General features: G+C 41.7%; 1 protein-coding gene across 2 annotated transcripts; it reads right to left on the minus strand.

The window, feature by feature from the left end:
- Positions 1-510: 510 nt before the first annotated feature.
- Positions 511-26,750, minus strand: Wdr3 (WD repeat domain 3). 2 transcript variants are annotated; one of them, XM_057793695.1, is made up of 27 exons: positions 26,713-26,750; positions 24,508-24,710; positions 22,956-23,165; positions 20,910-21,028; positions 19,785-19,863; positions 17,788-17,883; positions 16,831-16,944; positions 16,545-16,646; positions 15,846-15,943; positions 15,026-15,130; positions 14,175-14,405; positions 12,026-12,119; positions 10,697-10,798; positions 9,523-9,608; positions 9,260-9,395; positions 8,374-8,430; positions 7,458-7,558; positions 7,201-7,312; positions 6,932-7,066; positions 6,644-6,694; positions 6,189-6,254; positions 5,652-5,744; positions 5,202-5,249; positions 4,471-4,514; positions 2,742-2,870; positions 1,536-1,629; positions 511-1,092 (listed from the first exon to the last, which is right to left on the minus strand). In XM_057793695.1, the coding sequence occupies exons 2-27, from the start codon at positions 24,676-24,678 to the stop codon at positions 937-939; spliced, it is 2,829 nt and encodes a 942-aa protein (XP_057649678.1). In that variant the 5' UTR covers positions 24,679-24,710; positions 26,713-26,750; the 3' UTR covers positions 511-936. The 2 variants fall into 2 exon arrangements, with proteins under 2 accessions (XP_057649678.1, XP_057649677.1); XM_057793694.1 differs by lacking the exon at positions 26,713-26,750 and adding an exon at positions 26,307-26,472.
- Positions 26,751-26,778: the final 28 nt, after the last annotated feature.

The raw sequence follows: 26,778 nt of genomic DNA on the forward strand, positions 1-26,778 counted from the left end.
GGCTCCACACAGAAGCACAGTAAATCGCTACAGTCAATCTCTCACAGCCTGCTGGCCCCAGGTTTAAACTCCAGGCACCAGCAGTAGCAGGGCTGGCTCCTTCTGGAGGCTCCAGGGGACACACTTTTCTAAGTATCTAGATGCAAGTATTAGCATTGCTCCATCCTTTGCCTCTTTTACATGCTACATGCCTTGTCAGCTTCTCTGTCACCCTTTGCACGGATTAGAGGCCACCCTCATCCTCAAAGACTTTATATTCACAGATCCTTTTACAAACAAGGTCACATTTCAGGTTCCATTAGACATGACTTTTGGAAGACAAACTCAGCATGGCCTTCCCTCTCGTCCTTATCTTAAGAAGATATAAATTCCCCACAAAGAAAAGCTCAGACCCAGAGGTATCTTTTTCTAGACAGCACTACCTCCCCAAATTCCTACCATGTAGACAGACATATTTACAACAGACCCTACCCACCATTATTCAGACAGTCACCTAGACATCTGAAATGGTTGTAATGAAAAAGCTATTTTATTAGTTCATGGTTCTTCAGTTAGTGGACAACAATAAACATGATTATCTTAAATGGAAAAGCTCTGATACAAATACTCTGCCATAAATATGAGACACTTCTGAAATGCCTATTTCAATTCAAATAAACCAAATACACAATCAAAAAATTATTCTTTTGCTCTTTGTTACAATATAAAGGCTCAATTCTGAAGAACACAGATTTTTAAAATAAATCTGCCCAGTCCAAACGATGGGGGCCAGAACACACAGCCATGTTGGATTTCCTCAGCTCAAGCTGACAGCTGAAGCTGAAGATGTACAACACAATCGTTTTTGGTATTTTTAAGATGCCAACTCCACCACAGCTTAGTTTACATGTTCCTTTAAGTTTAGGGGAAGCAGGAAAACCCAGAGCCTTTCAGTTTCTAAGTCAGCGTTAAAATCATCTTCCTCCTGTTTCTTCGTTTCCTCTTCTTCTCTTCCAAGAGACCAGTAGCTTCAGCAAAAAATGTAATTTCACTCTTTGCTTCACACTCTCTCTTGAGATAATCAAGACCCGCCATGTTGAAGCCAATGACATCCTAGCGAGGAACACAGAAAGGAAATGAAATTCTTTGCTGTTTTGTTAAAGCAAGAGGCTTTTGAGGATGTGTTGAAGTTCTTCCCCTCTCTAAGGACTCTTTTTTTTTTTTTTTTTTTTTTTATTTATTATGTATACAATAGTCTGTATGTATGTGTGTCTGCAGGCCAGAAGAGGGCACCAGACCTCATTACAGATGGTTGTGAGCCATCATGTGGTTGCTGGGAATTGAACTCATGACCTTTGGAAGAGCAGGCAATGCTCTTAACCACTGAGCCATCTCTCCAGCCCCCTCTAAGGACTCTTGCTATTAGTGTTTTAAAAATTCTGTTTGTACTAATACAGAAAGTAACCCTAAGTACAGGGTTATATCTGTTTGGTGTTGTGACAGACAGGGCCTAGCATACGGCACCTTTAGGGCACATGTCTGTGACAGACGCTTACCTGGACTTGCCTGACTTTTGAAATAGTTGTTTCCTTTAGTTTCTCTATTACAGGCACGAGCATCTGGTTGCTGGTGATCTGGCCAAAGTGAATCCTAAAAGAAAACAGTCATGCAGCAGAGAGGACATAGCCCTACCAGCCCCCTAGAAACAGTACACAGATGACAAGATATAGATCCAATTCACCATTATGAGAGTAAAACACAGGCTTCTAACAAACCCAACCAACAAAAACAATAACAAAAATCACCTAAGTTTCCCGCCATTCAGTCTGATAATTTGAAAAATACTATATTAAACCTGATAATACATACACATCTTTTCTCAGAAACCTACCACACAACCAGAGAAATCCCAACAATGGAAATCTCTAGAGACAAGATGGAATCTAAAAAACAATGCTAACTAACATGGGATTGGAGAGAGCTCAGTGAGTAAGGTGTTTCCCATATAAGCATGAGGGCCTGAGTTCTAAGCTTAGCACTCATGGAAAAAGCTGAGCATGGTAGATCATCATCATTTTAATCCTGGCATTGAGACAAGAGGGCTGTTAATTTGGCCAGCTCAGGCTATACAGTGAGTCCAAGGTCAGCCTCGGCTAGACTGAAATCCTGCCTCAAAACAACCTAACAAGGCCAGCTACGGTGGCATATACCTGCAATCCTAGCCTTCAGAATGCAGAGGCAGGCAAAACTGAGGCCAGCCTGGTCTACATGTTCCATGGCAGGCAGGGAAATACAGCGAGATCCTGTCTCAAAACAAGCTTAAGTCATTTCACCAAGTACCTGTTTAACATTTGTAAGTCCCTTAGTTCCCCTTCCTGTGTCCCCTCCATTTCCATTTGTGCCTGCAGACACCTAGAGAAATTATTCGGCTACTCTTTAAATGTTGTGAGCACAAAGCTCAGCTTAAGCTCAACAGTTAAAAAGCAAAATGAATGGAGTAAACTGGCAAGGGAACAAGCTACCTAGCATCACTGTAGACCGCATCCTGAGCTGCAGCTTAGGTTCACCAAGACATGTGACTTTGTAAAGTGGGTCACTGCGATCCTTGTTTTAAAGGCAAGAATGACCACCCAAAGGTAAGCGCTATTTTGTAACAGTCTGATACTGAAACATGGAATTTTTAATCTCCAAGCAGTGCAAGCTTCAGCTAGCCCAGACCAGAAGTAGTTTAGCTGAACAGACAGTATTTGTGAAAACGTTACCTGAGGAGAAAAAAGAGACAGCGGCACAGAAGCTCGATGTCCGTGCCCATCTGGATGAACTCGTTGAGTAGCCTGAGAATGTCGGGGACATAGGAGAAGGGCAGCACAAGCAGAGCCTCTTCCAGCTCACTGGGGAAAACAAAACACCACACTCCTTAGACCATCAGCTACTCATTTTTCCCTTTACTGTTTTTCCTGCTTTTATATTCGAGTAGATTCTATCCATTCAGAATTCAATATTCACCTACACTCAAAATGATTCTCCTAAACATCTTTCATATGTAATATTTCATCTGTTTAGGTAGTATTTTAGTCCCTGAATAATGAGGAAAATATAAGTATTACAGAAAAATTGTTCACAAAGCCATGTAAAAAATTCCATAATATTCCAACTTCATGATGCTTCTCTCACGATACACATACTGTTACACTGAATTTATGTATTGTATGTGTATACACACACACACACACACACATATATATATATACATATAGTGTGTGAATACTCTATGCATATATTGGCTGCATGTATATGGATGTACAGTATGTGTGTGCATCCATATTTCATGTATATGGATGTACAGTATGTGTGTGTATCTGTATTTCAAGGCTTTAGAGTTTATAATGATGACTGTGCAACTGAGTGATTCACACACCATTTTAATTTTGTTTCTTCTAAAACAAGTTCCAGTACCATGTCAACTCCAGTCAGAAATCTCAAGAGGATTTCAGTTTGGATAGGAAATTTCTTCCTTAACTTAAGAACTCTCGCCCTTCAGAACAGAACCCTCCCATCCTGGAATGGGTTACTGCACTCCATTATCAAGTTCCTTTTACACTCCTTTAGTGAAAGTGCAGTATTATCCTCAGACATCTCTATTTCTTTTTTATAAGAGTTACATGTGCAATTTAGGAAAATAAACTTCAGTATCTCAAATTCTAAGAACCAATCAGAATGATTACCTCAGAACACAAAGAAAGAAGACCAACTGAAACTTTACATACTTGTTGACTGTAACTTTTAATCAAATGAATATGTTAAAAGGGTATTAAAATATTTAATAAGAGCACAGACACATATATAAACTTGTTTGTTGAGGCATCATTGATAATAGCAAAAGAAATGCAGCAAACAATGATACTTCCTTGTACTGCAGGAAATGCTCAATAATCCCATGTGTTTTTGAAAAATATTAATAATGCGAACAAATGTTCAAGGCCTATGTGAACAAGAATAAGACACAAACCTATACAGTGACTCCCTGGAGCATGAGTGGCCCAACTCGCTAGTACGTTTACGATTCCAATTGTGTATGCACACAAACTAAATGGAAAAAAATACACAACAGAACAGGTTCTGAGGTGGCATCTGATTGATTCTTTACTATTTTATTACCTATAACATTTGTCCTTTAAAATATCCTTCATACTTCAGGAGCTTCCTGATTTTTTATACTTAAAAATGTATTTAAAAAAAAAGATTTATTTATTTATTTATTATGCATACAGTGTTCTGCCTGCATGTGTCCCTGCAGCCCAGAAGAGGGCACTAGATTTCATTACCGGTGGTTGTGAGCCATCTCTTCAGCCCCCTAAAAATGTTATTAGAATGAATTGCTTTCCATTAAATTTTTGACAAAATGAAAAGGAAGATGAGTATCAGCTCCAACATCTCCCCTCTCAGACACCCATGACTATCTTGGCGAGGTCCAACAGCACAGGGACTTACCTAGACTTGACCCCTTTAATGATCTCTAACACATACGCTGAAGGCTACGAAGGAAGGACAGCAGCATTAGTGAATCTCTCGTGCTTTCCACCAAGGCCTAACACGGCAGGGCTGTGTGGGCTTGGAGTTAGCCAGATTTGGGGTTATAATTAAGTTATTTCCTTTATTGACTGTACTTCCTTGTAAGCTAGGACCATTTCATATCTATACCATGAAGATCTTCTAAGATTATTGTAATGAATGAGACATGAAAGTAAAATAGCCAACAATTAACAACTCCTAGATAGACATATTCTCCTGTTACAGCTCCTCCCTTTTTCAACTGGTCCTCTAAAGATTTATGTCTGAGTTCATTTAAACGAACACCTCTTCAGAGGTCGTGATTCTGAGCATAAGGAAGCACTAAAGGTGGAAGAGGCGGGCTGGTTTAACACACACCTCCTGGGGAAGAGGCTGGCTGGTGTACCACACACCTCCTGGGAAAGAGGTGGGCTGGTGTACCACACACCTCCTGGGGAAGAGGTGGGCTAGTGTTAACACACACCTCCTGGGGAAGCTGGCTTCATTAGTAGCCCTCTGAGACACGAGCTATTTTAGAAGACACCAAGATGCAGGAAAGACTTTTGGAGACAAAAGGCTTCCTAGGGCATCTACCCCCAAATCACAATGCCTTTCATGTACCTGAAGTTAACCCTTGAACCACTAAGGAGAGAAACAGACATTGTACTCACCGAAATATTGCCATAAGCCATCAGGATGGGGTTGACAGGAAGAGGAACCTATGAAGAAGTTATTAAGCCCAAGTCATTAAAAATAGGATTTGACAAAGTTTGTTGCAGATGGAACATTAGTGGTATCTTAAAACTTTGGAAAAGACCCAAACACCAGAAGGAATACCAAAAAAGAAATCATGCCTTGCAGTTCTGAATGGATGGATGAATGAGTGCATTTTATCTAACAATCTGAAGCCGATATCCTGTTCTGCAAACTCATGTATGAACACACATTTATACTCATCACCTTGGTCTGTTATTTCCTATCCTTCCTTGTTTATACAGAAGCCTCTTTGCTCCCATAGTTCCTCTACTTCTTTTAATATGTGAATTACAGTTAAATCTGAAATGACCTTCAGAATTCCTTTGTAAAGATTCCCTAGTGCATAACTTGCTGGACAGGCTCACCTCTTTCCCCGCTGCTCTACAAATGGCTCTATGTTCTTTTATTTTTGCAGTTTCTTCTCGGTACAACTCGATGGCTTCCATGATCCTCTCAGCCTACATAGAAGATGGCAAAGGAAAAGATCATTCCAACACACACCCATCAGCCCAAGACTCAGAAACGGGAAGGCCTGGCTAGTGATAGCCAGAATTGGCTTAATAAAGACATGCCAGTTAGAGTGCAACACAGCATTCAGGTCTCAGTATTTTTCCTTATTTTTAATTTGTAAGAAAGAGACAAAATACCAGGCTCAGATGAGACCACACTGGGCGGGACACACCAGAGCAGCTCCTGGGAACACCGAAGGTGTACTCTCAGGAGGAGACGCGCTTTCCTCACCAAGAGCCACGCCCTGGTCAGATGCTAGATCAAGGGCATCAAACAAAGGCGATGATCGGTGCCTTTGTGCCACACAGGGCTATAAGGCTGGCATAGGGTAAGGCTTTTACTAAAAAGTCAGAATCCTCTTAACAAGATGATACAGCGGTCTGCCAACTTACTGCTTTGACTGTTTCAATCGTTTTCTTCCCAGTGAAGTAACTGTCACCTTGAGTCTCTCCTGGAACCTGCCAGAAACAAAGAAATAACAAGATGGGTATTGTTTTACAAAAATGCCACAGTCACTATCCCCCACTGAGGACAGGCACAATATTAAATGTTTTATTTGTGTCATCATTAGCATTATCCTGCTATGTTCATAAAGAATCCAATTTCTCAATCTTTTTTATCTAAATTTTTGTTTTGCTCAATAATTATAATTTCTTATAAAGTTTCATTCCAAAAAGAAGAAGGCATAATGACGAGAATCTTCATACAAGCTGGCCACAGAACTGACTTTATAACTGAATCAAACATTGCATTAGCTGGCAGGGCCTCTGGCATCTAATCTCAATTCCTCTCTCATTATAAGTTCTTGAAATTAAGCAACTCCAGTATCCCCAAAAGGTTCACTTACTGCTGGCTGGTCTTCTTTGGCCACACTCTCTTCATACTCTGCTTCCCTTTGCTGCCAAGAGACACACAGAAGTTATATGATTCTGCAGAGCGAAGGAAACAGTGGAAAGGGCTTCTTTCAGAGCATCAGGACACTAATGGCACCTGTGTCAACCTGGCTTCGGGAACGGCTGGCTCTGGCCTTGTAAACACCTCCTGTGTGAGCATGACTGCACTGGACAGAAAACTTCAGCGGGGACGGTCTATAAGCTACTCTCACCAGACCTGAGAACAAACTTAAAGGTCTTACCATTTCCCTTTCTTCCTCAAGAATAAGAGGCTCCCTCGTTCTCTCCCAGAGTCTCAGAGACTTGTCATGAGATGCTGATACAACGTAGTCTCCACTGGGGCTGACAGCCAAGCACCATATTTCCTGGTGGTGCCCCTGGACAATGGAAAACCAAACCGACGCAAGGAATTACAACTTACTTATTTACTACCTGCTTATGCTAGTGGCACTGTAAGCGTTTGCACAGACAGTTCTGAAAGCACTGGTCAGGCACAGCAGGCGAGGGCTACCTCCAGCGTTTGGATGTGCTCAAACTTGTCTGCATCCCACTGCTTGATCTTGCGGTCCTTCCCAGCGGTGAAGAAGAGGTGAGACTTAGGTACAAACCGTAGGTGCATCACACTAAGAGTGGAAAGAGGTAGGTGTCAGGAATGCCAGGCTAGTAAGCTAGGCACGCTTACAGTAGCTGGGAATGCCTATTCCCTGGGACTTTCAGTTTATCACTACCTGAGACCATCAATAGATCCTTTCCCAAGACTACACGCACCTATCATCGTGAGCGAAGAGAGACCTGTGGCAGTCTCCAAAGTCCAGACCCCAGATTTTGACATTTCTATCAGCAGAGCCAGTTGCTATTAGCGCTCCATCCTAGGGCACAGAAACAACATATTATTTAATGTTTCATTAAACTAGACAAAAACTAAACAGAACATTTAACTAATTTCTTTAAAAATATTAAAATAGGGCAAGAATTTTCTTTACCCAGAATACCGTGCCTGGACCTTTAGAGCTTGGTATGAACTCTGACCCTGTCACAGGAGAATGCAACAGTGCTGTGCTTAATGTCAGTTATCTCTTCATTCAGTTAAATAAGAAAGGGTGGGCTCTCATCTCTGAAATGAGATTTGTGGAGAGAGCAGGAAAAGTAAAGAGAAAATGAGGCTGGAAAAAACCCTACTAGAAGGTTTATGACCGAGCCTTCTATCCCACACCCCACCACTATTCTCTCATGCTTAGGTTCAAGTGGCTGCGTTAATACAAGGATCTTACAGCTATGGGCTCCATTAGTTCCCTTTTGGTGCAAAGCAGCCACTTTTCAAATACACATTCTCACTTGTAGTCATTGGGGGAAATGCGACAGACTATTTATACAGAGCAGAATACCTCAATATTCGAATCCTCACCAGTGTCATCCTACAGCAAAGGGACGCTGGCTGTAAAGCCACGTGCTTTAGGATAGCCTCCCAATAGTGGAATTTAAAGCAGCAACCTGCCAGAGTCACAATGGCTATTTTCAAGGACTTAGATAGTGTTTATGCTATGACTGGAATACAGACCTGTGACTTTTTGGAAGAAGGGTAATGAACTCAACAGAATGGTGCAAGTGCTGAACAACCAAGTAGCACACTGAGAATTGAGAGAAGCATCTAGTTTGGAGAAGACAACCCACAAACTTTACTTACATGGGAGATGTCCATGCATATAACAGGCAGTTTGTGTCCATACAGTGAGAGAAAAAACTAAACATAAAGAAAGAATAGAAATCACTCTCATTTGTCTACAAAATACAAGCTGTTACACATGGAGCCAAATATAAATTTATAATGCTAAACACATTTCTGGGCTGCTTGCTAAGATCGCATGTGTCTACATGCAGACACTACATGTACTTGTCATGAACACTAATGTCTACATGCAGACCCTACATGTGCTTGTCATGAACACTAATGTCTACAAGCAGACCCTACATGTACTTGCTAAGATCACATGTGTGAACATGCAGACCTTACATGTACTTGTCATGAACACTAAAGCCCAGTGAAAGAAGTCAGGTTCCCCAAAACTTACACCTCAGAGTCTGCCCACACAGTATCTCTGAGACAATTATTCTGAGGCCAATGCAGTTCTGAGACTTTGGGTATGGGACTCATTAGCAGAACTTAAAGCTGTTAGCTATGACAGGACAGGGATTTCTGTCTACAGATCTTCTGAACACGTGAACTAGTGCTTGTTTTAAACAAAACGACAAACTCTGTAACACAATTGGTGTCTCTAATACCCTTAAGTTGTTCTGATAAACATATTTTTAGAAATATACTATTGCTGGGTATCGTCCAACTTTTCCCCCTTATACTAAAAATAGATTCTTTTCTCACATAATATCCTGATTAGTTTCTCCTACCATGCAGATCCACTCCCCTTCTGTCTCTCAATAGAGAAGAACAGACATCTAAGAGATAATAAGAAAGTGTAACACAATAAAAATTGACTAAAACAAAACAGCCACATTAGAGCATCCCAAATTCCAAGGTCACACAGAAAGACGATTCCCAGCCAGAACCACCGTACCTTTAAAGTGTCAACATAGAAAACCTTCACAGTGCAGTCCAGCAGCGACACAGCCAACAGCTTTTGATTGGGGGAGTAACTGACACACAAGACATCCTCGTCTAGCTGCAGGGTTCGGGTGTGCTTCACAGAAAGTCTACCCAGACAGCAGCAAGGAAGAAGTGACAGATGAGAACTCCACAGACACAGTTCCAAACCTGACCCAGAGACACACAATGACATCTCTCTCTTCATTCCAAAGCCCCACACAAATGTCCGCTCACCTCTTCTGGGCACTGTTTTTGTCTGTCACCAGCTCAAAGTCCCAGAATTTGACAGTTTTATCAGCACCACCTGTCACAAAGCCACGCTGAAAATTAAATGACATGTCAGTTAAAAACCAGTTTAGCCCAAAAACTCTGCTGAGCAAACATCAAAAGAGCCTCAAACTCTCTTTACTTAACGGAGGATGACAAGAATGAAGAAAAGTGTACCCACGCCCCACTGCTCCACTGGGGCACTGCCAGACCTCATTTGAGAATTCCAGCCCTGACTAACACTGACAGGTGTGATCGCTGAAGTCCTAGGTAGCATCTTGTTACCATCATTAAGAAAAGCCTTTAAGAAATATGATGGAGTTTCTTTTATTTTTATATTTTCAACTTCACCTAAGAGAGAAGCCAAACGAATTTGCTACAAAGCAGTAAGATTAGTTTAATACATATGTATCAAGTGAGTAGTCCATTTCCAGTGTTCACCTCAGAATCATACGCACTATTCTTGCAATGTCTCTGCTTTAAGCACCTTTGCAAGGGTTTTCCAAATTCAGAAAAATCAACTGCAGTCTCTGCTGTCCCATCTCATACCACACATATCCACATGTACATTATCCTAACAGACAGTGGCTACATTAAACTCTGTATTTACTTTTTCCAAAAATACATACTTTCAGTGGATAAAGAATTGCTATCATTGAGAATATTTGGATAAATGCCAAAGTATCATCAAAGAGAAGAAGAAAAAAAGAACCTAAGACCACCAAACTCAAAGCGTCAGAGCGGCACCTGGACTAGGCTCAACATGCAGTTTTCCGGGTGAGGAAGCACTAGGAACGCAAGCACTTATACTGAGCTACCAGGCTCAAATATTTGCTAAATAATTTCTCTAGTCATTGCTGGACTAAAGCGGGAAGGGCAAAGTATACTTCATCCTCTGTATGTGTTCAGAAAATGTTTCCCTCTGTAAAGTACCACAAACCACTGTTTAAAAATAAGCCACGCTACTGAGAATCAACAGCTATACTACTCAGTTTTGCAATGGAAGCTACTCACACTACAGGTGTGAAATGACATCTCTGTGAAATCTAAAGATCAGACACACAGGTGAGCCTTCTGAGGCAACACTAGACAGTGCAGCCCAAGTGCTGAGGCCTAGGACTGTAAAGTCCACTGCACTTACCTGATCTGGAGAAAGAGACATGGACCACAGAGCTCCATCATGGGCAGCAACTGTCTCCAGGAGATTGCCCGAGGCCAGGTCAAAAAGCTGCAGATTTCCAGTCTAGGAAAGGGAACAGAGCTGTAAAGAGTACATCTACAAACTTCATGATTCGTGCCCGCAGAGTTTAGAAAAGCAACAACAACTCAGATCAACTGCTCAGAAAATGGATCCTGTCTAAATACTGTCTGTATTCTTTATCTGAAGACAGACTGCTACCCACTGAAACATGGAGTTAATGTTGGCTGAACTGCCTTCATACACAGCTATGGAAAGTACAACCTTATAGTTCTTGACTCTGATGCTTTCACTGGTTCCACATTTCAAAAGGGAAACACCATGGCTAGAGACACATTCAAACGGAAACCTTCCTTTATTTCTTTTTGTTTTTTTGAGGACAGGGTTTCTCTGTAGCTTTGGAGCCTGTCCTGGAACTTGCTCATGTAGACCAGGTTGGCCTAGAACTCACAGAGATCCACCTGCCTCTGCCTCCTGAGTTCTGAGATTAAAGATGTGTGCCACCAACGCCCGGCTTTAAAAAACTTCTCAAAACACCCCACAACTGAATCCAGTCATTGCACTTGGAAGCTAAGATAGGAGAATCATAAGTTTGAGGCAGCCTGGGCTACAAAGAAAATCTCTGTCTCAAGACCAACACATGACCCTAAATCCTTATTCCATTCTACTCTCACTACTTGCTTCCGCTGGGACCAGTCTGTTTGTGTGCACTCCAAAGCAAGGCTAACAGGGCTAAAGGAACCTTTCAAAGGTTGCAAAGAGACTAAGTGCTGGAATTTGGGGCCCTGCCATGTCATCATTGCTATACAGGTGAAGCAGCATTCTCTGAGAGGTTTGGAAGACAATCTGAATCCAAATCCATGTCTTATCATGGCTGTCCCAAACTGACAATAATCTAAGAATGAAGACCTGGTCAGGATGTCATGGCTTTAGAGTACCATGTTCTGTCAAACTTGATAATATATTTAGTTTATTATTTACAACTAATATAGCTTACCATCAATTAAACATAATTATATACATTCATAAGATGCATGTCAGGATAATCATCAAAATGCTGATGGCAGTTACCTCATTGACTTTAATGCCTTTTTTTATAATTTGACAGATGATTTGATTTTTTTTAAACAAGAAAGTAAAGTTGTAAAAACCCCCAAAAGTTCAATAAACTATTATCTACCTCTAATAAATTAATTATCAACATGTTCTAAAAAAAAAAACCCAACTTCTTGAACATCTTTTGAGCTGCTGACAAAGAAGCCCCAGCTTTACCTTTGTTCCTATGACCACCTGCCTGTCACCAGGAACGAAGAAGGAGCAGAGGGCATATTCACAAGGCATTGTGCGGATACACTGCAGGGTAGACCTGCGGGAAAGAAGGGGCATGGAATTCATGATAAAGCAATGTTTCCCACCTTAGAAGTACGTGTTTCAGTGCACCGAGCCACACATAGAGATTGACATGACAGAAGACAAGTCTAACTCTTGGCTCACATTCATCTTAGTCACAAAAGAGACCATACAAAAGCAGAGGAAAGCAAGGTATTGGCTGGGTTCCATAGAGCCCAGTCTCCAAGGCCTAGGAGAGAAGAGCTTAGAGTTTCAGGTTGAAATGTCTTGTCTTTACCAATATCTAAAAATTAATTTTATTATCATTACTCTTAATTTATGTACATGCATATTTAGCCTGCATGGATGTCTGTGTACCACAGACATGTAGTGCCCTCAGAGGCCAGAAGAGAGTGTCAGATCGCCTGGAACTAGAGTTACAAATGGTTGTGAGTTACATTGTAGGTGCTGGGAATTGAACCCAGGTCCTCTGTAAAGGAAGCCAGTGCTGTTAACTGCTGAGCTCTAACTCCAGTACACAAATTCATTTAATAGAATGTTAACATTTATTCAATCAGCAAATGTAGACAGACATACACCTCTTTGCAATGTTTTTGTCAACGACACACCACATACTCGGAAGTCCTGTTAAGACTATAATGGAGTAGAAAATGGCTCAGTGGTTAAGAGCACTTGCTGCTCTTCCAGAGAACCCGGGTTTGATTCCCATTACTCACATGGCAGCTCACGACTGTTTTGTTATCAGGTTCCAGGGTATACAAATACCCAATGCCCTCTTCTGACGCCAATGGGCTCCAGGCATGCACAAACACTTATAAAATAAAAACAAATCTTTAAAAACAACTTTTTTGCCACTGTATTGTGTGGTACTTACATTTTTTACTGAAGCTGATATATGCAAACCTGAGATGAAATTAATGTAAACTGCATCACATTGCGTACAGCATAGAACACTGTTAATAACTTACTGGTTTGCTTTGGTTTTTTTGAGGCATGGTTTCTCTGTGTAATGACCCTTGCTGTCCTGGAACTCGCTATGTAGACCAGGCTGACCTTCAGTTCACTGAGATCCATCAGCCTCTGCCTCCTGAGTGCTAGGATTAAAGGCGTGTACCACCACACCCAACTTGTTACTGATTTTTATACTTAGTATAGTCTATATAAAAATTTTTCTGTAAGGCTGAGCAGTGGTGGTACACTTCTTTAACCCCAGCACTCCTGAGGTAGAGGCAGGCAGATCTCTGAGTTCAAGGCCAGCCTGGTCTATGGAGTGAGTTCCAGGACAGCTAGGACTATTACAGAGAGAAACCCCGCCTAGGGGAGAGGGGGGTTCTGTAAAAAGAGTATGCTCTCTTATACCTGTCATGGCCTCACGTACTTCCTGTTTACTATATATGGACATAGACAAACGTAATTGGCAGAGATTCACTAAATTAGCTAAATTAACATTCTATGAGAGCACATGGAATACGATTCTAGATGGTGAACTAGGAAGCAAAACCATCAGTATTAGAGTATTTGAATTACCCGAGGTCTGAGGGAAAGGAGGAAGGTCAGACAGTGAAGGAGAGGACAGAGTGTGAGAGAGACTTCTGGTAGTATGTAGACTCAGATACAAAGGAACACTGGCTGCATGCTTCCTTCTAGCCAAATGCAGCCAAAGCTTCAAAGGAAGGAAAACCTTGGTTTATTTTACTCCAAATTTAATTTTTTTAATTTGATTTTTCCATTGTATTCATGGAGAGGAGCAGGCACACACACACGCACGCAGACACACACACACACACACACACAGAAGACGACTTGCAAGAGCTAGTTCTTACTTCCCACTTTCCAGAGATCAAACTCAGGTCCTTAGTGCCAAGTACTTTTACCTGCTGAGCAGTCTCACCAGCTCCACACCAAAATCTGATAGAAGCTCCATAGACCAATGCCAAAATGCACCAATTGTATCTTTTAACTGAACCGTGTTTAGGTTCTTGAGAATAAAAGCCAATCATCAAGAGTACCAAAAACATTTCAGAGAAAAGGCAATTCTACTCAATGGAGGTACAGGAATCATTTCACAGACCTGTTCCAGATCTTAATGGAATCAGCTGCGGCTGAAAGCATAGCTATGTTATCCGAGCTGAATGACAAAGTGCGCACGTCACTGCGATGGCCTCCAATGGTGATCCTGCTTGTCCTGACAGGCTGAGGGGTCGGCAGGGATGCATTGAGTGAATATAATTCCACCAGGTTATTCTGCAGCAGGAAGACTGCCTTTAACTCTCCGTGAGGTGAATGAATCAGGTCAAAGGATCTGCAAGGGAGAGTCATCACAAACACTGCAGCTACTACTGTCTTGGCTCATGAAGTCAACATTTCCTAAGAAAAGCTTATGGCAATCTACGGTTTAACTGTGCATACAGAACTTTAGATATAATACTGTTCTGGGTATTGAGCAGCAGTAGAGCACAGGCCTTAAAATTTTTTATTGCTTTTACTTGAGTGTGTATGTGTGTACACATGTATATGGGCCACATGCGTGTGGAGCTCAGGACAACTTGAAGGAGCCAGTTCTCTTCTTCTCCCACATGGGCTCCAGGGACCAAAGAAGGCTGTCAGGCACGGCAGCAAGCACCTTTCCCTACACCTGCTGAACTATCCCAGAGACCCACAGCAAAGGATTTTAAAGTAAAAAAGTAATAAATAAATAAATACATAAAATCTGCATTCAACTCTTAGTTTTGACACATATTTGGCAGCCTGAAAGTATCAATAAATAATAATAAAAAAAATGGTCATGTGGGCTTATGAATGTGACATGATCACCACCTTCAAATTTAATTCACACACACACACTGGCAAATATCATGACATGCCAGGGATACTCGGTAGCTAATTACTCTCTAATACTTAAGACACTAAATCTTCACTTACTTGATCTTGGAAGAAGTCTTGATATTGGCCACCCGATGGATCTCATCCTGCAGAGTCATTGAGACACTAGTTTCCGGGTCCTCCTCCCCACTGTCAGTATTCAGCCTAGAAAGGGAAACACACCTGAAGTATCACCTATCAATTTTCCAGGAGAGTCTCACTCTACCGACCGACACTCTGGTCCTGGGACAAACAAACGGATGATGCTGGAGGAGTGGCCTGGCCACCGGGGTTACCTTGAGAACTGAGCAGACTACAGCTCACTGGTCACCCTTAGTACACAGACTGGGAATGCAACAGGCCCATATCATCTCCTGCGATCTCCGTCACCCAAGTCTCTGCACTGAGGTGTTCTGATAAACCAACCATTGAAGACTCTTTTCTTTCTTTGCTCTTTTGTGGTATGTTTGAGTGTGTGGAGGCCAGATACCTATGTAGGATGTCTGTCTTCCTCAACTATGCTCCACTTGAGACACTGTCTCAGTGTCTCTTAGGGAACCTGGAGTCCTCAGGTTCTGCTCCTGGTTGGCCAGAAGGCTGCAGAATCACCTGCCTGCATGTCCCTGATACTCGCAGATATTCCCAGTGTGTCTGGAGTCTGCAGTCTATTTCTGTGAGGGTCTTAGTATGACTCAGAAGTGTGTTAGGAATAAAGAAGTATGAATCAAAAATTCAAACCTTGTGGTAACAGTACCCCACAAATTCTCTAGTTTTTAGCTCTAATATGTAATCAAGCCAGTGTTTTCATTAAAAGTCAGTTTTTCTATAATATATGGCTACCCAGGATGTTTTATTATCACTATTTTTTTTTTAAACATACTTTGCTTTCTTTCTAGCTTTTTTCAGCTTCTTATCCATTTTCTTCTGAACTTCTGCTTTGGAAAGGATACAAAATACTTCTAGCACAGAATCATTTCCCTAGAAAGGCAAAAGGCAGGCAATGTGAGTCTAAGACAGGCAGTTTACAATTTAGCTTATACACGGTAAGAACTAAACAGCAACATTTATGTGTCTTCCCTTACTAGCCGGATCATCACAAACAACTTAATCTCTCTGGGTTTGTTGTCTCGTCTATAAGTGGGAATACATCTTCCTATTGAGTATTTCTTTGAAGGTCAGAGCATGCGTCTTTAGCATTGATGAGAAAAGCTAGCCTTTAATAAGTGGTCTTTAATAATAACAAATGTAGTTACTTTCATTCATGTTATAAATGTTATGCTAGAACATTAGACATTCATTTTAATTAAATTAATTAAATTTTATATGGTGTGTGTTTTTGTGTGGGTATGTGCAAGAGAGTGGAGGTGTCTGCAGAGGTCAGACATGTCTGATCAGATGCCCTAAAGCTGGAGTCACAAGTGGCTGTGAAAAGCCCAACATGGACAATGGAATCCAAACCTGGGTCCTCTGCAAGTGCGTTACTCAGTCTCAACCACTGAGCTATCATTCCAGACCCATTTTCTAAATTATTAAACACTAAAATTGAGAAGGAACAGTGTTCTCTAAGCCTGGTACTCACGTGGCACGCAAGAATCCGGCCTGTCTTGTCCACAGCCAGGCTCACAACTCTGTCCCTTCCTTCCCGCATTATGGAGCCAGCTTTTCTGCAGGACAGGATGCGCTACAGAGGAAGCAAGTGGACGTGGGGGTTAAACGTCTGCTCTGTTAAAGCCTCTGAAAAGGCATGAACTTAATATATACAGGTGACAAAACATCCCCTAAAATGATACTGGAGATGGTTAACCTAAAATCTGCCCTTTCTTGCCCGACTAACTCAGTCCAACCAAAGAAACAAAATGGATTACATCTTCTTCAGACGCTTCATCTGCCTCAAGAGCACCATCCTCTGCTTCAGGTGTGTCCTGTGTTCTAGGACACTCTTTGATTTTCTTGGGCTCTGGTTCTTCTGGGTCATCAATCTAGTTTATAAAGATGGAAGAATAAAAGTTACAATGTATCAAGTATGACTTTTAACCCCAATGACCTAGAAGCCTCTCAGAATGACTTACATCTTGACTGGTGACCTCTGATAAACTTCTTCAATGTCAGGACAAGTTTCAGAATGTATTAGAAATTGGCATTATATACAACAAAACACTATGGATTATACAATCTCCATTGACTTTCCATTGTATGAGGACTACATATGAGTAGATAATAGTACTAAAAACTAATGGCTCAACTCTTCCTTAACTTCAAAGTTTTCTCTTTGTAGGAAAAAAGATATTCTAGAGCGAAAGCTTGCCACTGGTACTGGTTCTGGCGGAGGCAGTGTAAGGTATATTACAGTTTCTCCTTAAACACAGGAAAAACAGACACTAGGCTAAGATATACAAAACCCATCATATGGCTACTGGCTGTATGGCTACACACTAACTCCAACTAAGCCTAAAGTTTACAATCCCACCCCCACATAAATTGAGAACCACTGTAAGTCTCCTGAGAATATGTGTACAAGAATGCATGCACCCTACAGAGACTGTTATTTGAAGAGGAAGTCCTCCAAAGTCCACCCCGATATGTCCATAGGTCCAGGAATACAAGGCTAAAATGCCACAACCTAAACATTATTACCAGAAGCGCTAAGCTGAAATCTTCTCTTTTCAGCTTAAATAAACCAAAGCAAGAATGCCAATGAAGAAAAGTCTTGTTTAGAACTTTCAGGCCATCAATGTAAGAATTCCTTCTATTTCATCTGATTCATGTTAATGAGATGAACTGTGAAAACATGCAATTGGTCATGATTTGAACACAGTCATTACCTCCTGCAGATAGGCGATATCCCAGGCTCTCAGCTCACTGTCTGCAGCCCCAGTGATTAATCTCTTTTCTTCTGAAACCAGAACCAAGCCCCACACCTAGGAATAAAAAACAGCTTGATCAATCTTTAATACTCCAAGTGGCATAATGAAGCGTGACAAAAGTGTATGTTCACTATACTGAAGTCCCTCTGGCATTTCAAATCTAAGGAACAGTGTATTAAGGAGAGCTTTCCCAATCCACTAAGTGAAGCACTTTCCCAGTGGGGAAACTGTTCATGTGCTACTAGGATTTCTCTACTGTCCTGTGCAGATAACAGCTACACAAGTACCGAGCACAATCCACGATTCAGGGTCTCATGTTGTTTTTGGCAATGTCTGGCAAATAAAAGGAGCCTTATTAATGTCTACTTCATAATCCTCAGCCTTTAGAATCCAAGAATTAAACAGTGAAGACACAGCAACACTATTCCCAATAAATTTTCATAGAAGTCCCTTTATTAGAATCCTTCATGGGCTGGAGAGATGGCTCAGTGGTTAAGAGCATTGCCTGCTCTTCCAAGGGTCCTAAGTTCAATTCCCAGCAAGCACATGGTGGCTCACAACCATCTGTGATGAGGTCTGGTGCCCTCTTCTGGCCTTCAGGCATACACACAGACGGAATATTGTATACATAATAAATAAATATTTAAAAAATCGCTTCATTTTAAAAAAAAAGAATCCTTCATTATTACAAGTATGTTCACCTGACATAAAGGGAGGCAAAGATTTTTTTGTTGTTGTTTTTGTTTTTTCGAGACAGGGTTTCTCTGTGGTTTTGGAGCCTGTCCTGGAACTAGCTCTTGTCGACCAGGCTGGTCTCGAACTCAGAGATCCGCGTGCCTCTGCCTCCGAAGTGCTGGGATTAAAGGCGTGCGCCACCACCGCCCGGCTGAGGCAAAGATATTTAAACTATTCTCTGAACTTGGCTGAATAAATCTTGTTCAGGTAAGCATAAAACTACCCTTTTGCTCTATGTATGCGCCTGGGAAAGGCAATTCACCTATCATTAAATGTCTCTACAGCTGTGGCTAATTCTTGTTTGTCAACTTGATTACATCTGGAATTAACGCAAATGAGTGAGCACACCTGTGAGGCTGTGAGGGATTTTTTTTTTCCTTTTTGTTTATTTTTTGAGACAAGGTTTCCCAGTAGCTATGGAGTCAGTCCTGGAACTTGCTCTACAGACCAGGCTGGCCTCAAACTCAGAGACACACTTGCCTCTGCCTCCTAAATTCTAGGATTAAAGGCATGTGCCACCACTACCCATCGGGGATTTTTTTCTTAACTAAAGAATTTGAAATGAAAAGATCTGCTTCTAATCTGGATCCTTAAAGTGGGAAGATACACATTTAATCCAGATCTTTTGAGGTGGGAAGATGCACATTTAATCTAGCCACACTTTCTGCTGGCTGTCTATATAAAGGATGTGGAAAAAGGAAGCTTGCTCTCTCTTTGCCTGCTTGCTCTCACTCTCATTGGCAAATCCATCCCTTGACTGGCACTAGAGCCTACTTCTTTAAGAGCCTGGCATTCACTGATCAGCTGAGCCATCCAGCCTCATGGACTGAACAACTAATTCTTGGAACATTCTATAGGTTGCTAGCCATTGTTGAGACTAGCTGGACCATAGCCTGTAAGTCATTCTAATAAATTCCCTTTATGTATACATACTTAGATATATATTCATTCTATAAGTTCTGTTCCTCTAGAGAATTCTAATACAACAGTCATAGGTGAGTTTAAAATAATGAACTCAAAGGTTGTAAGCCACCAAGGGCTTACATGTATAAGACCAGAAAGCTACATCTGCCACTGCTTCTTCCCAGCAAACCTCACTATCCTCAAGACAGCACACAGATCAGTATTAGCAGTAAGAAGAGCCAAGGAAAGCCAGGGGAGAAACCATCTTTTGCCTTTTGCTTTGTCACACTTCTCTGGAGCCTACGCCCCCCACGTACCTCAGTCCGGTGGCCGACCATTGTTTTGAAGCAGTGCTGGTTATCAAGGTCCCACCACTTCACCATAGTATCTTTCCCACTAAAAGAAAAACCGGAAAGGAATCTTACTGGGAAGATTCATTAAACTAACAGGGGTGTGAGCAACTCATTTGTTGTTTTAGAATATTACAGCAGGAATGTTGGAAGCTAGTCTATCTGATTGCCCTGGAAAGTGAAGAATCCCAACTCTCCCGTGAAAATAAGGAGCTCCCTCCTGCACACAGAAGTGACACACGACCCATCTGCCTTCCGCCCACCTCACTTACAGAACCGCCGCTCTCTAGCATAGCATCATCTGCGACCTCCCAGCTCCCTGTCACCCACATGAGCTTCTCCATACTGAAAAACACCTCCTCTGTGGGGTCTCTCAAATTGGACTCCTAATCCACATCTGTAAAATCCTGGACGTCTCCTCCAGCCTGCACTCATTCAGCAGCTTCTCACATGGTCTCTGTGCCCACTGCAGTTCTCATCCCACAACACCGAGGTAACTATTGTTAAAGTTGACTAATGTGACGTTCTCCGCAGAATCAAGGTCAAGCTCTTCTCGCATTTGTCTCAAAACCTGTTTGTTCTTATTCCCCTAACAAATCTCCACTAGGACAGGGTTTGGGGCTCTTCCCAAGCCACTATAATGTTTCTCTAATTACTGCCTGACAAACCTTATGCTCTTAGTCTTTCCTGAGTGAACACCTTAGAGACAGTGGTTATAGTGGGCTGGGCCATATAAAGCTGACAACATTTGATCTCTTTTAACATAACAAAATTAAAATTTTCAAATGGTTAACCTAACAGATGTTGATTATGCCTGCAACACATTTTCCCTCAAAAGGCAGGCTGAACTAAACACATAGCTTAGCATTCTGCCTTCTAGAGATCTAGAAAACAAACGCCCACTCGACAAGAGAATCAGAAAAGAAAGTTCCAAAATGCTGTGACTCATGGCAAAACTCTAGCATTTGAGAGGCAGAAGGGGGGAAAGCTGGCAGCCCGAGAGGAAGCACACCGACACACATGCATGAGCTCAGCAGGCAGCAACAAGCAGCGAGGCCAACTCTTCAAAACTCTGAAATTCATCATCTTTACCTTGTAACTAGCAGATTCCTTTCTCGTAGGAACAGAGCGTGTGTGACAGCATCCTTGTGTCCTTTGAGACGGTAGAGGCCACTCTCATTGATCACATCCCAAATAATAACATCTGTATCCTTAGGGATAAAGTAAATAAGAAAAAACATTCTTTTTACCACAAAAGGCCAAAGGCTACAAATAATGGGACTCAATCGCGACAGAGGCCATATACTGTCCTGTACAACTAGGAAAGCAGACTAGGCAGCAGCCTACCCTTTCACTGAGGAATAACGAGCAAAAACTTTGGTTGACATTGTTTTAGTTGTCAATGCATGAGATCTCCGGGCTATCTTCTTAATCTCTAGGTATGGCAACAGGCCCCTGTAGTCCCACCTACAAGGGAGAAAAGCTGGACAGTCCAGTAAGACCCCACATCAAAAACACAAAACAAAATAAAGAGGAAAACAATTCATGCTATGTGCTCACTTTATAACCATCTTCTTATTTAATGCATTTTTGGTAGTTAATTCTGCTGAGCTCTAATTTCTAGTATCACAGTTTAAATTTTATATTTTACACAAATGGATCATTTCACATGCATAAATTCTTGTACATTTGTCTTAGGACATATAAATACTACAGTCTGATGTTCTTGGTTAAAGGTTATGGTTATTTTTACAGTTTAGATTCACATCATTAAAACAGTCCTCAGACTGAATCTATCCATACAACTACCAAAGACATGTATGAGAAGACCAGCTTCCCACCTGTGTACTCTGCGTATTATCACATTTCTGAAAATGACAGTTTCCTTCCTTCAGTGAAGAATGCTTGGTCTTCATAACCGCTCTAATTTGTTTTTCTGAACACTAGTGATATTTTTGTTTCTTTAAGATGTGGTCTCATGCATTCCAGGATGGCTTTGATTCCACTCTGAAGCTGAGAATGACCCTGAACTTCTGATCTTCAGCCTCTATCTCCCAAGTGTTAGGTTTACAGGCATATGACAAGTATACATGGTACCAGGAACCAAAGTCAGGGACTGCTATATGTTAGGCAGCTGGGCTATATCTCAACCCCGAATGCTCATTCTTCCCATGAATTGTGGAAAATAATGGCCACCTTCATCGCTTTAAAACTATTCACTCGTGTCTTTTTCATTGGTGTTACCTCTTATAAGCTGTATTTTATATCTTAGTTTACTACAAGTCTAAAAGATAGTCTTTTTTTAATTAAATACTTTTCCCCTTTCTATTTATACATTTTTAAAATGTAAAAGTTTAATGTCTTAAATTTATGTTTCAAATCTATCAATCTTTGTGTTTTTATTTTTTGAGAATTTCATATATTTTAATCATATTCTTCCCTGTAACCTTCCCAGCCACCCGACTTCATGTTCTTTTCCCCTTCTTAATAAAAACAAAAACAAAGTGTGGTTTATGTTGCTCAACTACCCAAGCACCAGACCTGCCTAAAGTGTGGCTGATATACCTAGTGTCATTACACTGAAGAAAACTGATTTTCCTCTCCTAGTAGCTATCAATTGCAAACAGCTCACTTCCCTTTCTTCTATGCTGGGGAAACAATGCTTTTTCTTTGTGAGATGGTCTCAACTATTTATCCCTGGAGGACATAGCCTGGCTGACTGGCTTCAGACTCACAGAGATGTAGGTGCCCCTATCTTTTACCTGTTGGGATTAAAGGTGAGTACCAGAATGCCTGACTCTAACTCATTAACTTTCAAAAACACAGGAATAATACTAATTTTACAGAATTCGCTGGCAAATTATTACCATCTTTCTTTTACTGTCCCTGTTTTATAGCTTGGGTTAGCTCTTCCAAAATATGATGGGTTCCAGAGGACCCCTGTCTTATTCTTTCATTATTCAGACTTTTTTTTTTTCCCCAGAAAATAAGAAGCATACTCCCTCCCCATGCAAACCCATCTTCCTCACTCTATTTTTCCCAACTGTGCACTAGCTTGGACACTGAGAATCCAGTTCACAGAACAACTGATGAGATGACCTGTTTCTACACAGTGGGACAACTGTCTCCGAGGCTCACCTTGGACCCAGAAGCCAGTCTGCCTCCTAGCTGATCGTACTTTAAGCTGGTGACAGCTGCTTTGTGTCCATTGAAGGTTATGTTCCCCTCACCACTGAGGAGGCTGAAGATTCGGATGGATCCATCCTCGTAGCCAACAGCCAGATGCAGCCCATCTGGGGAAGGACACAAGCAAGTGACTTCTTGTTTAATCCCCTGAAGGATAAGGATCTGAAATCATAAAAACCAATGCAGAGGAGTGAGGCATGCATGAAGACACCAGCGTGGGCATGATTTCAGTAACACAGTGAGTACCAACGATTTACAGTTACTGATACACAATGATAAAATCTACAAGCAGAGACAACGAGATCTTCAAAAGGTATTCATTTACTCTCAAGCTTGACATTGGTAGATACATGCAAATTATCCAGACAATGAAATAGGTCACCATACTTTTAGTATATTTTCATAAAGGGATATAAACCCATCCCGGCTTTAATACAACAACATGGCACTACATACTAGTGGTTTCATTCCAAGAGGCTAAGGGTAGCAACAAGTATCTGTCTATCTGTCTATATCTATCTATGTATCTATCTGGGTAGCAACACCTATCTATCTATCTATCTATCTATCTATCTATCTATCTATCTATCTTCTATCTATGTATCTATCTATCTACCTACCTACCTACCTACCTATCTATCTATCTATCTGGGTAGCAACAAGTATCTATCTATCTACCTACCTACCTACCTACCTACCTATCTATGTACCTATCTGGGTAGCAACAAGTATCTATCTATCTATCTATCTATCTATCTATCTATCTTCTATCTATGTATCTATCTATGTATCTATGTGTCTATCTATGTGTCTATGTATCTATCTATGTATCTATGTATGTATGTATGTATGTATGTATGTATGTATCTATCTATCTATCTATCTATGTATCTATCTTCTATCTATGTATCTATGTGTCTATCTATGTGTCTATCTATGTGTCTATCTATGTGTCTATCTATCTATCTATCTATCTATCTATCTATCTACCTACCTACCTACCTACCTACCTACCTACCTACTTACCTAATCTATCCATCCTCTCACCTCTTAGGAGTCACACAGTAAACAGGGATGAATTAAATACCTACCTCCATGTGCTTAGCGAAAAGGAACAACCTCAGTCACAGTCAAAGCAGAGTTCTGCAACTGCTAGAAGTCAAAAGCATATACAAGAAGACTCCACTCACGCAGTGGAATAACAGTCCTTTTGAAATCCTAATATGCGACTGGCTGTGCACACAAGCAGAACTTGAAAAGTAGAATTTGTAAACAAAAGTAGGAGTAAGAGCTACAACTAATGGCTTATGACAGTTAACACAGACAGAGAACTAAGAAGCAAGCTGTTGGGCTGAGAGTCTTAGAACCCAGCAGAGTTTGGTGCTAGCTGTCTAGAAGCAAAGGGACACAATCACTGGAGGGCTCACACACAAATTAACGCAGGCAGGTCAGTCAGGCCTCTTCCCAACCAAAGTCAGCGTCAACTTCCTCATTTCTGACTCACCTTCTCGCCTTTCCTCAAGTCCCAGATAAAAACGTGTTCGCAGGCGGGCACTGCCACATAGCGTCCTTTCTCCCCACGAAGTGTCACAAACACAATGTTACCTTTTTGGCTGCCAATCAAGCCAAAGACAGCACTAGGCACATATCGGAGATACTGTTTGGTAAGCCCCATGTTAAGATGTCTGAAGCCACCGGGAAGGTAATCTGTGAATATAAACAAAATTCAGTTTTTGCAGTACATTGGTTTTGGAAGGCTAACAAACACAAACCATTTCTCATGTGGTCAAAAGCATGTAATAACTTGGTTCATGGTAAAGTTCTTGCTATACAAGCATGATCTCTAGTACCCATACAAAAAGCCAGGCACAGAGAAATGTGTATATGACCCCAGCACTCAGAAGGCGGAGATACAGATCCCTTGGAGCTCAGGATCAGCCTAGCTGGACTCCATGAACTCCAAATTCCAACAGATCCTGTATGTAGAACAGAGGAAGTTCTGGGTGAATGTGGCCTGTTGACATGAACACAGTCATGTCAAGGACTTCAGATGCCCCAGACCCACAAGAGTGGCAACACCTTCCTTTGTTTACACTGAGTTTCCACTGTCACAATCACCTCACAAAAATGTAACACGAAAGCTTCATGGCAGCCACACAATTCTCTTTTGCCCTGTCAACCGCTATCAAAATTCTGACACTGAAACCGGTCCGCTAAGACTGAATGGCTGCATCGAAGATGATCATAAATCCAGCTTCACTTTTTTTCTCATGAGAATTGAGATTAAGCCAATGAAGACAAAGGGCTAAGAATGTAGCTCAGCTTGTCTAGCATACTACAATTCCTGGGTTTGACCGCCAGTGCTAAATGGGCCATCTGCAGTAGTGTACACCTTTAATCTCAGCACTGGGACAACAGAGATGCAACTTCAGAAATTCAAGGCCACCCTCAGCTCCATAAGAAGTCCAGGGACAGCTTTGGCTATGTATGTCTCTGTCACCCTAGCTCAAATAAAAAAAAAAAAAAAAACAATTCTGCATTTATTCTTATTCCTCCAGTTTACTGAACTCGCTCATTAGAAACCCTTCTGGAGTATTATCAGTGGAGAACGCATACAGCACATTGGGGCTCGGGGACCCCCACATCTCTACATCTAGATCCATGTGTCTAGGTCCATGAGGAGTTCCAAACATCCATAGAGCACCCCCTCTCGAGTACCTTACAGGACTACCTTACTTCCTAAATCCCTCATCTCATTTTACTTTAAAACAATCTCCCCAGCTATTAAGGTTTTAGAGTCTTTAGTAACCTTTGACTCATTAAAAAAAAAAAAGAAAAAAAAAAACATAGTAGCAAGGTTTAGAGCTCTTAAGGCACAGTAAATGACTTATTGGGCATAACACACTGCATGCAGTAACTTCATTAGCAGAAGCAAAATACTAGAAGAGTGTCTAGTACATTGAAAACGTGTGCACAAAAATTATCTTCAATAACAGAAGAGGCCACTATTCTTATCCATTTTACAGACAAGGATGCTGAACAAGTAGCTCAAAATCAACCAGGAAGCGCCAAAGCCATGCTTCACTATAGCCAACCTAACTCCATATTTTCTGCTGCTAATCACCACGCTAAACACATCTCTATGTCTGTCATCTCCTTTGACTGTTTCCCTGAAGAGCATCCGTTTTTCTCTGCGCAGCACTTTTATTCCCAGCTTGTCAGCACTAAGTTGCTGCAACAGTTTGCTACCTAGCACTTCACTTCCGTGTTTTTCATTCGAAGTCATAGAAATCCTCAACTTACCCTTTTCAAATGCACCACCCAGGGCTATAAAGGGCTAAGCTGTTAGCCAAATGCAGGGATTCACGGGGAGCCAGTTACTTTAACCAGCTGCTTATTTTTCAAATAACTTCTCTTGTTTCCCTTCCTCCGACTTTGTCATTCTCAAATTATTCCCTTGCCTACTCTCCTAGCACATCACCTCCCACCCCTCAACCCCAGGAAAGTCGGGCAGTTCCGGCGGCCTTGCACTCGCCCGCCCCGGAGCAGTGGTGCGGACTCCGGGTTCTGTGGTGCAAGCGGCCGCGGACACAGGACTCTCCCCGGCCTGGTGCCCACATCACGGAGTCCTCCGCCCCGTCCGCCCATCCAGAGCACCACAGCGCAGGGAACCGCTCGCCGCAAAGTCCAAGCAGCCAGCAACACTCACCTCCACGAGGCTCCAGGAGGCAGCACCGCCCTCGTACCCGCCCCTTCCGGTCCGGTTGTTAGTTTC

Source organism: Chionomys nivalis, chromosome 18 (assembly GCF_950005125.1).
Source record: "Chionomys nivalis chromosome 18, mChiNiv1.1, whole genome shotgun sequence".
Taxonomy (NCBI): Eukaryota; Metazoa; Chordata; class Mammalia; order Rodentia; family Cricetidae; genus Chionomys; species Chionomys nivalis.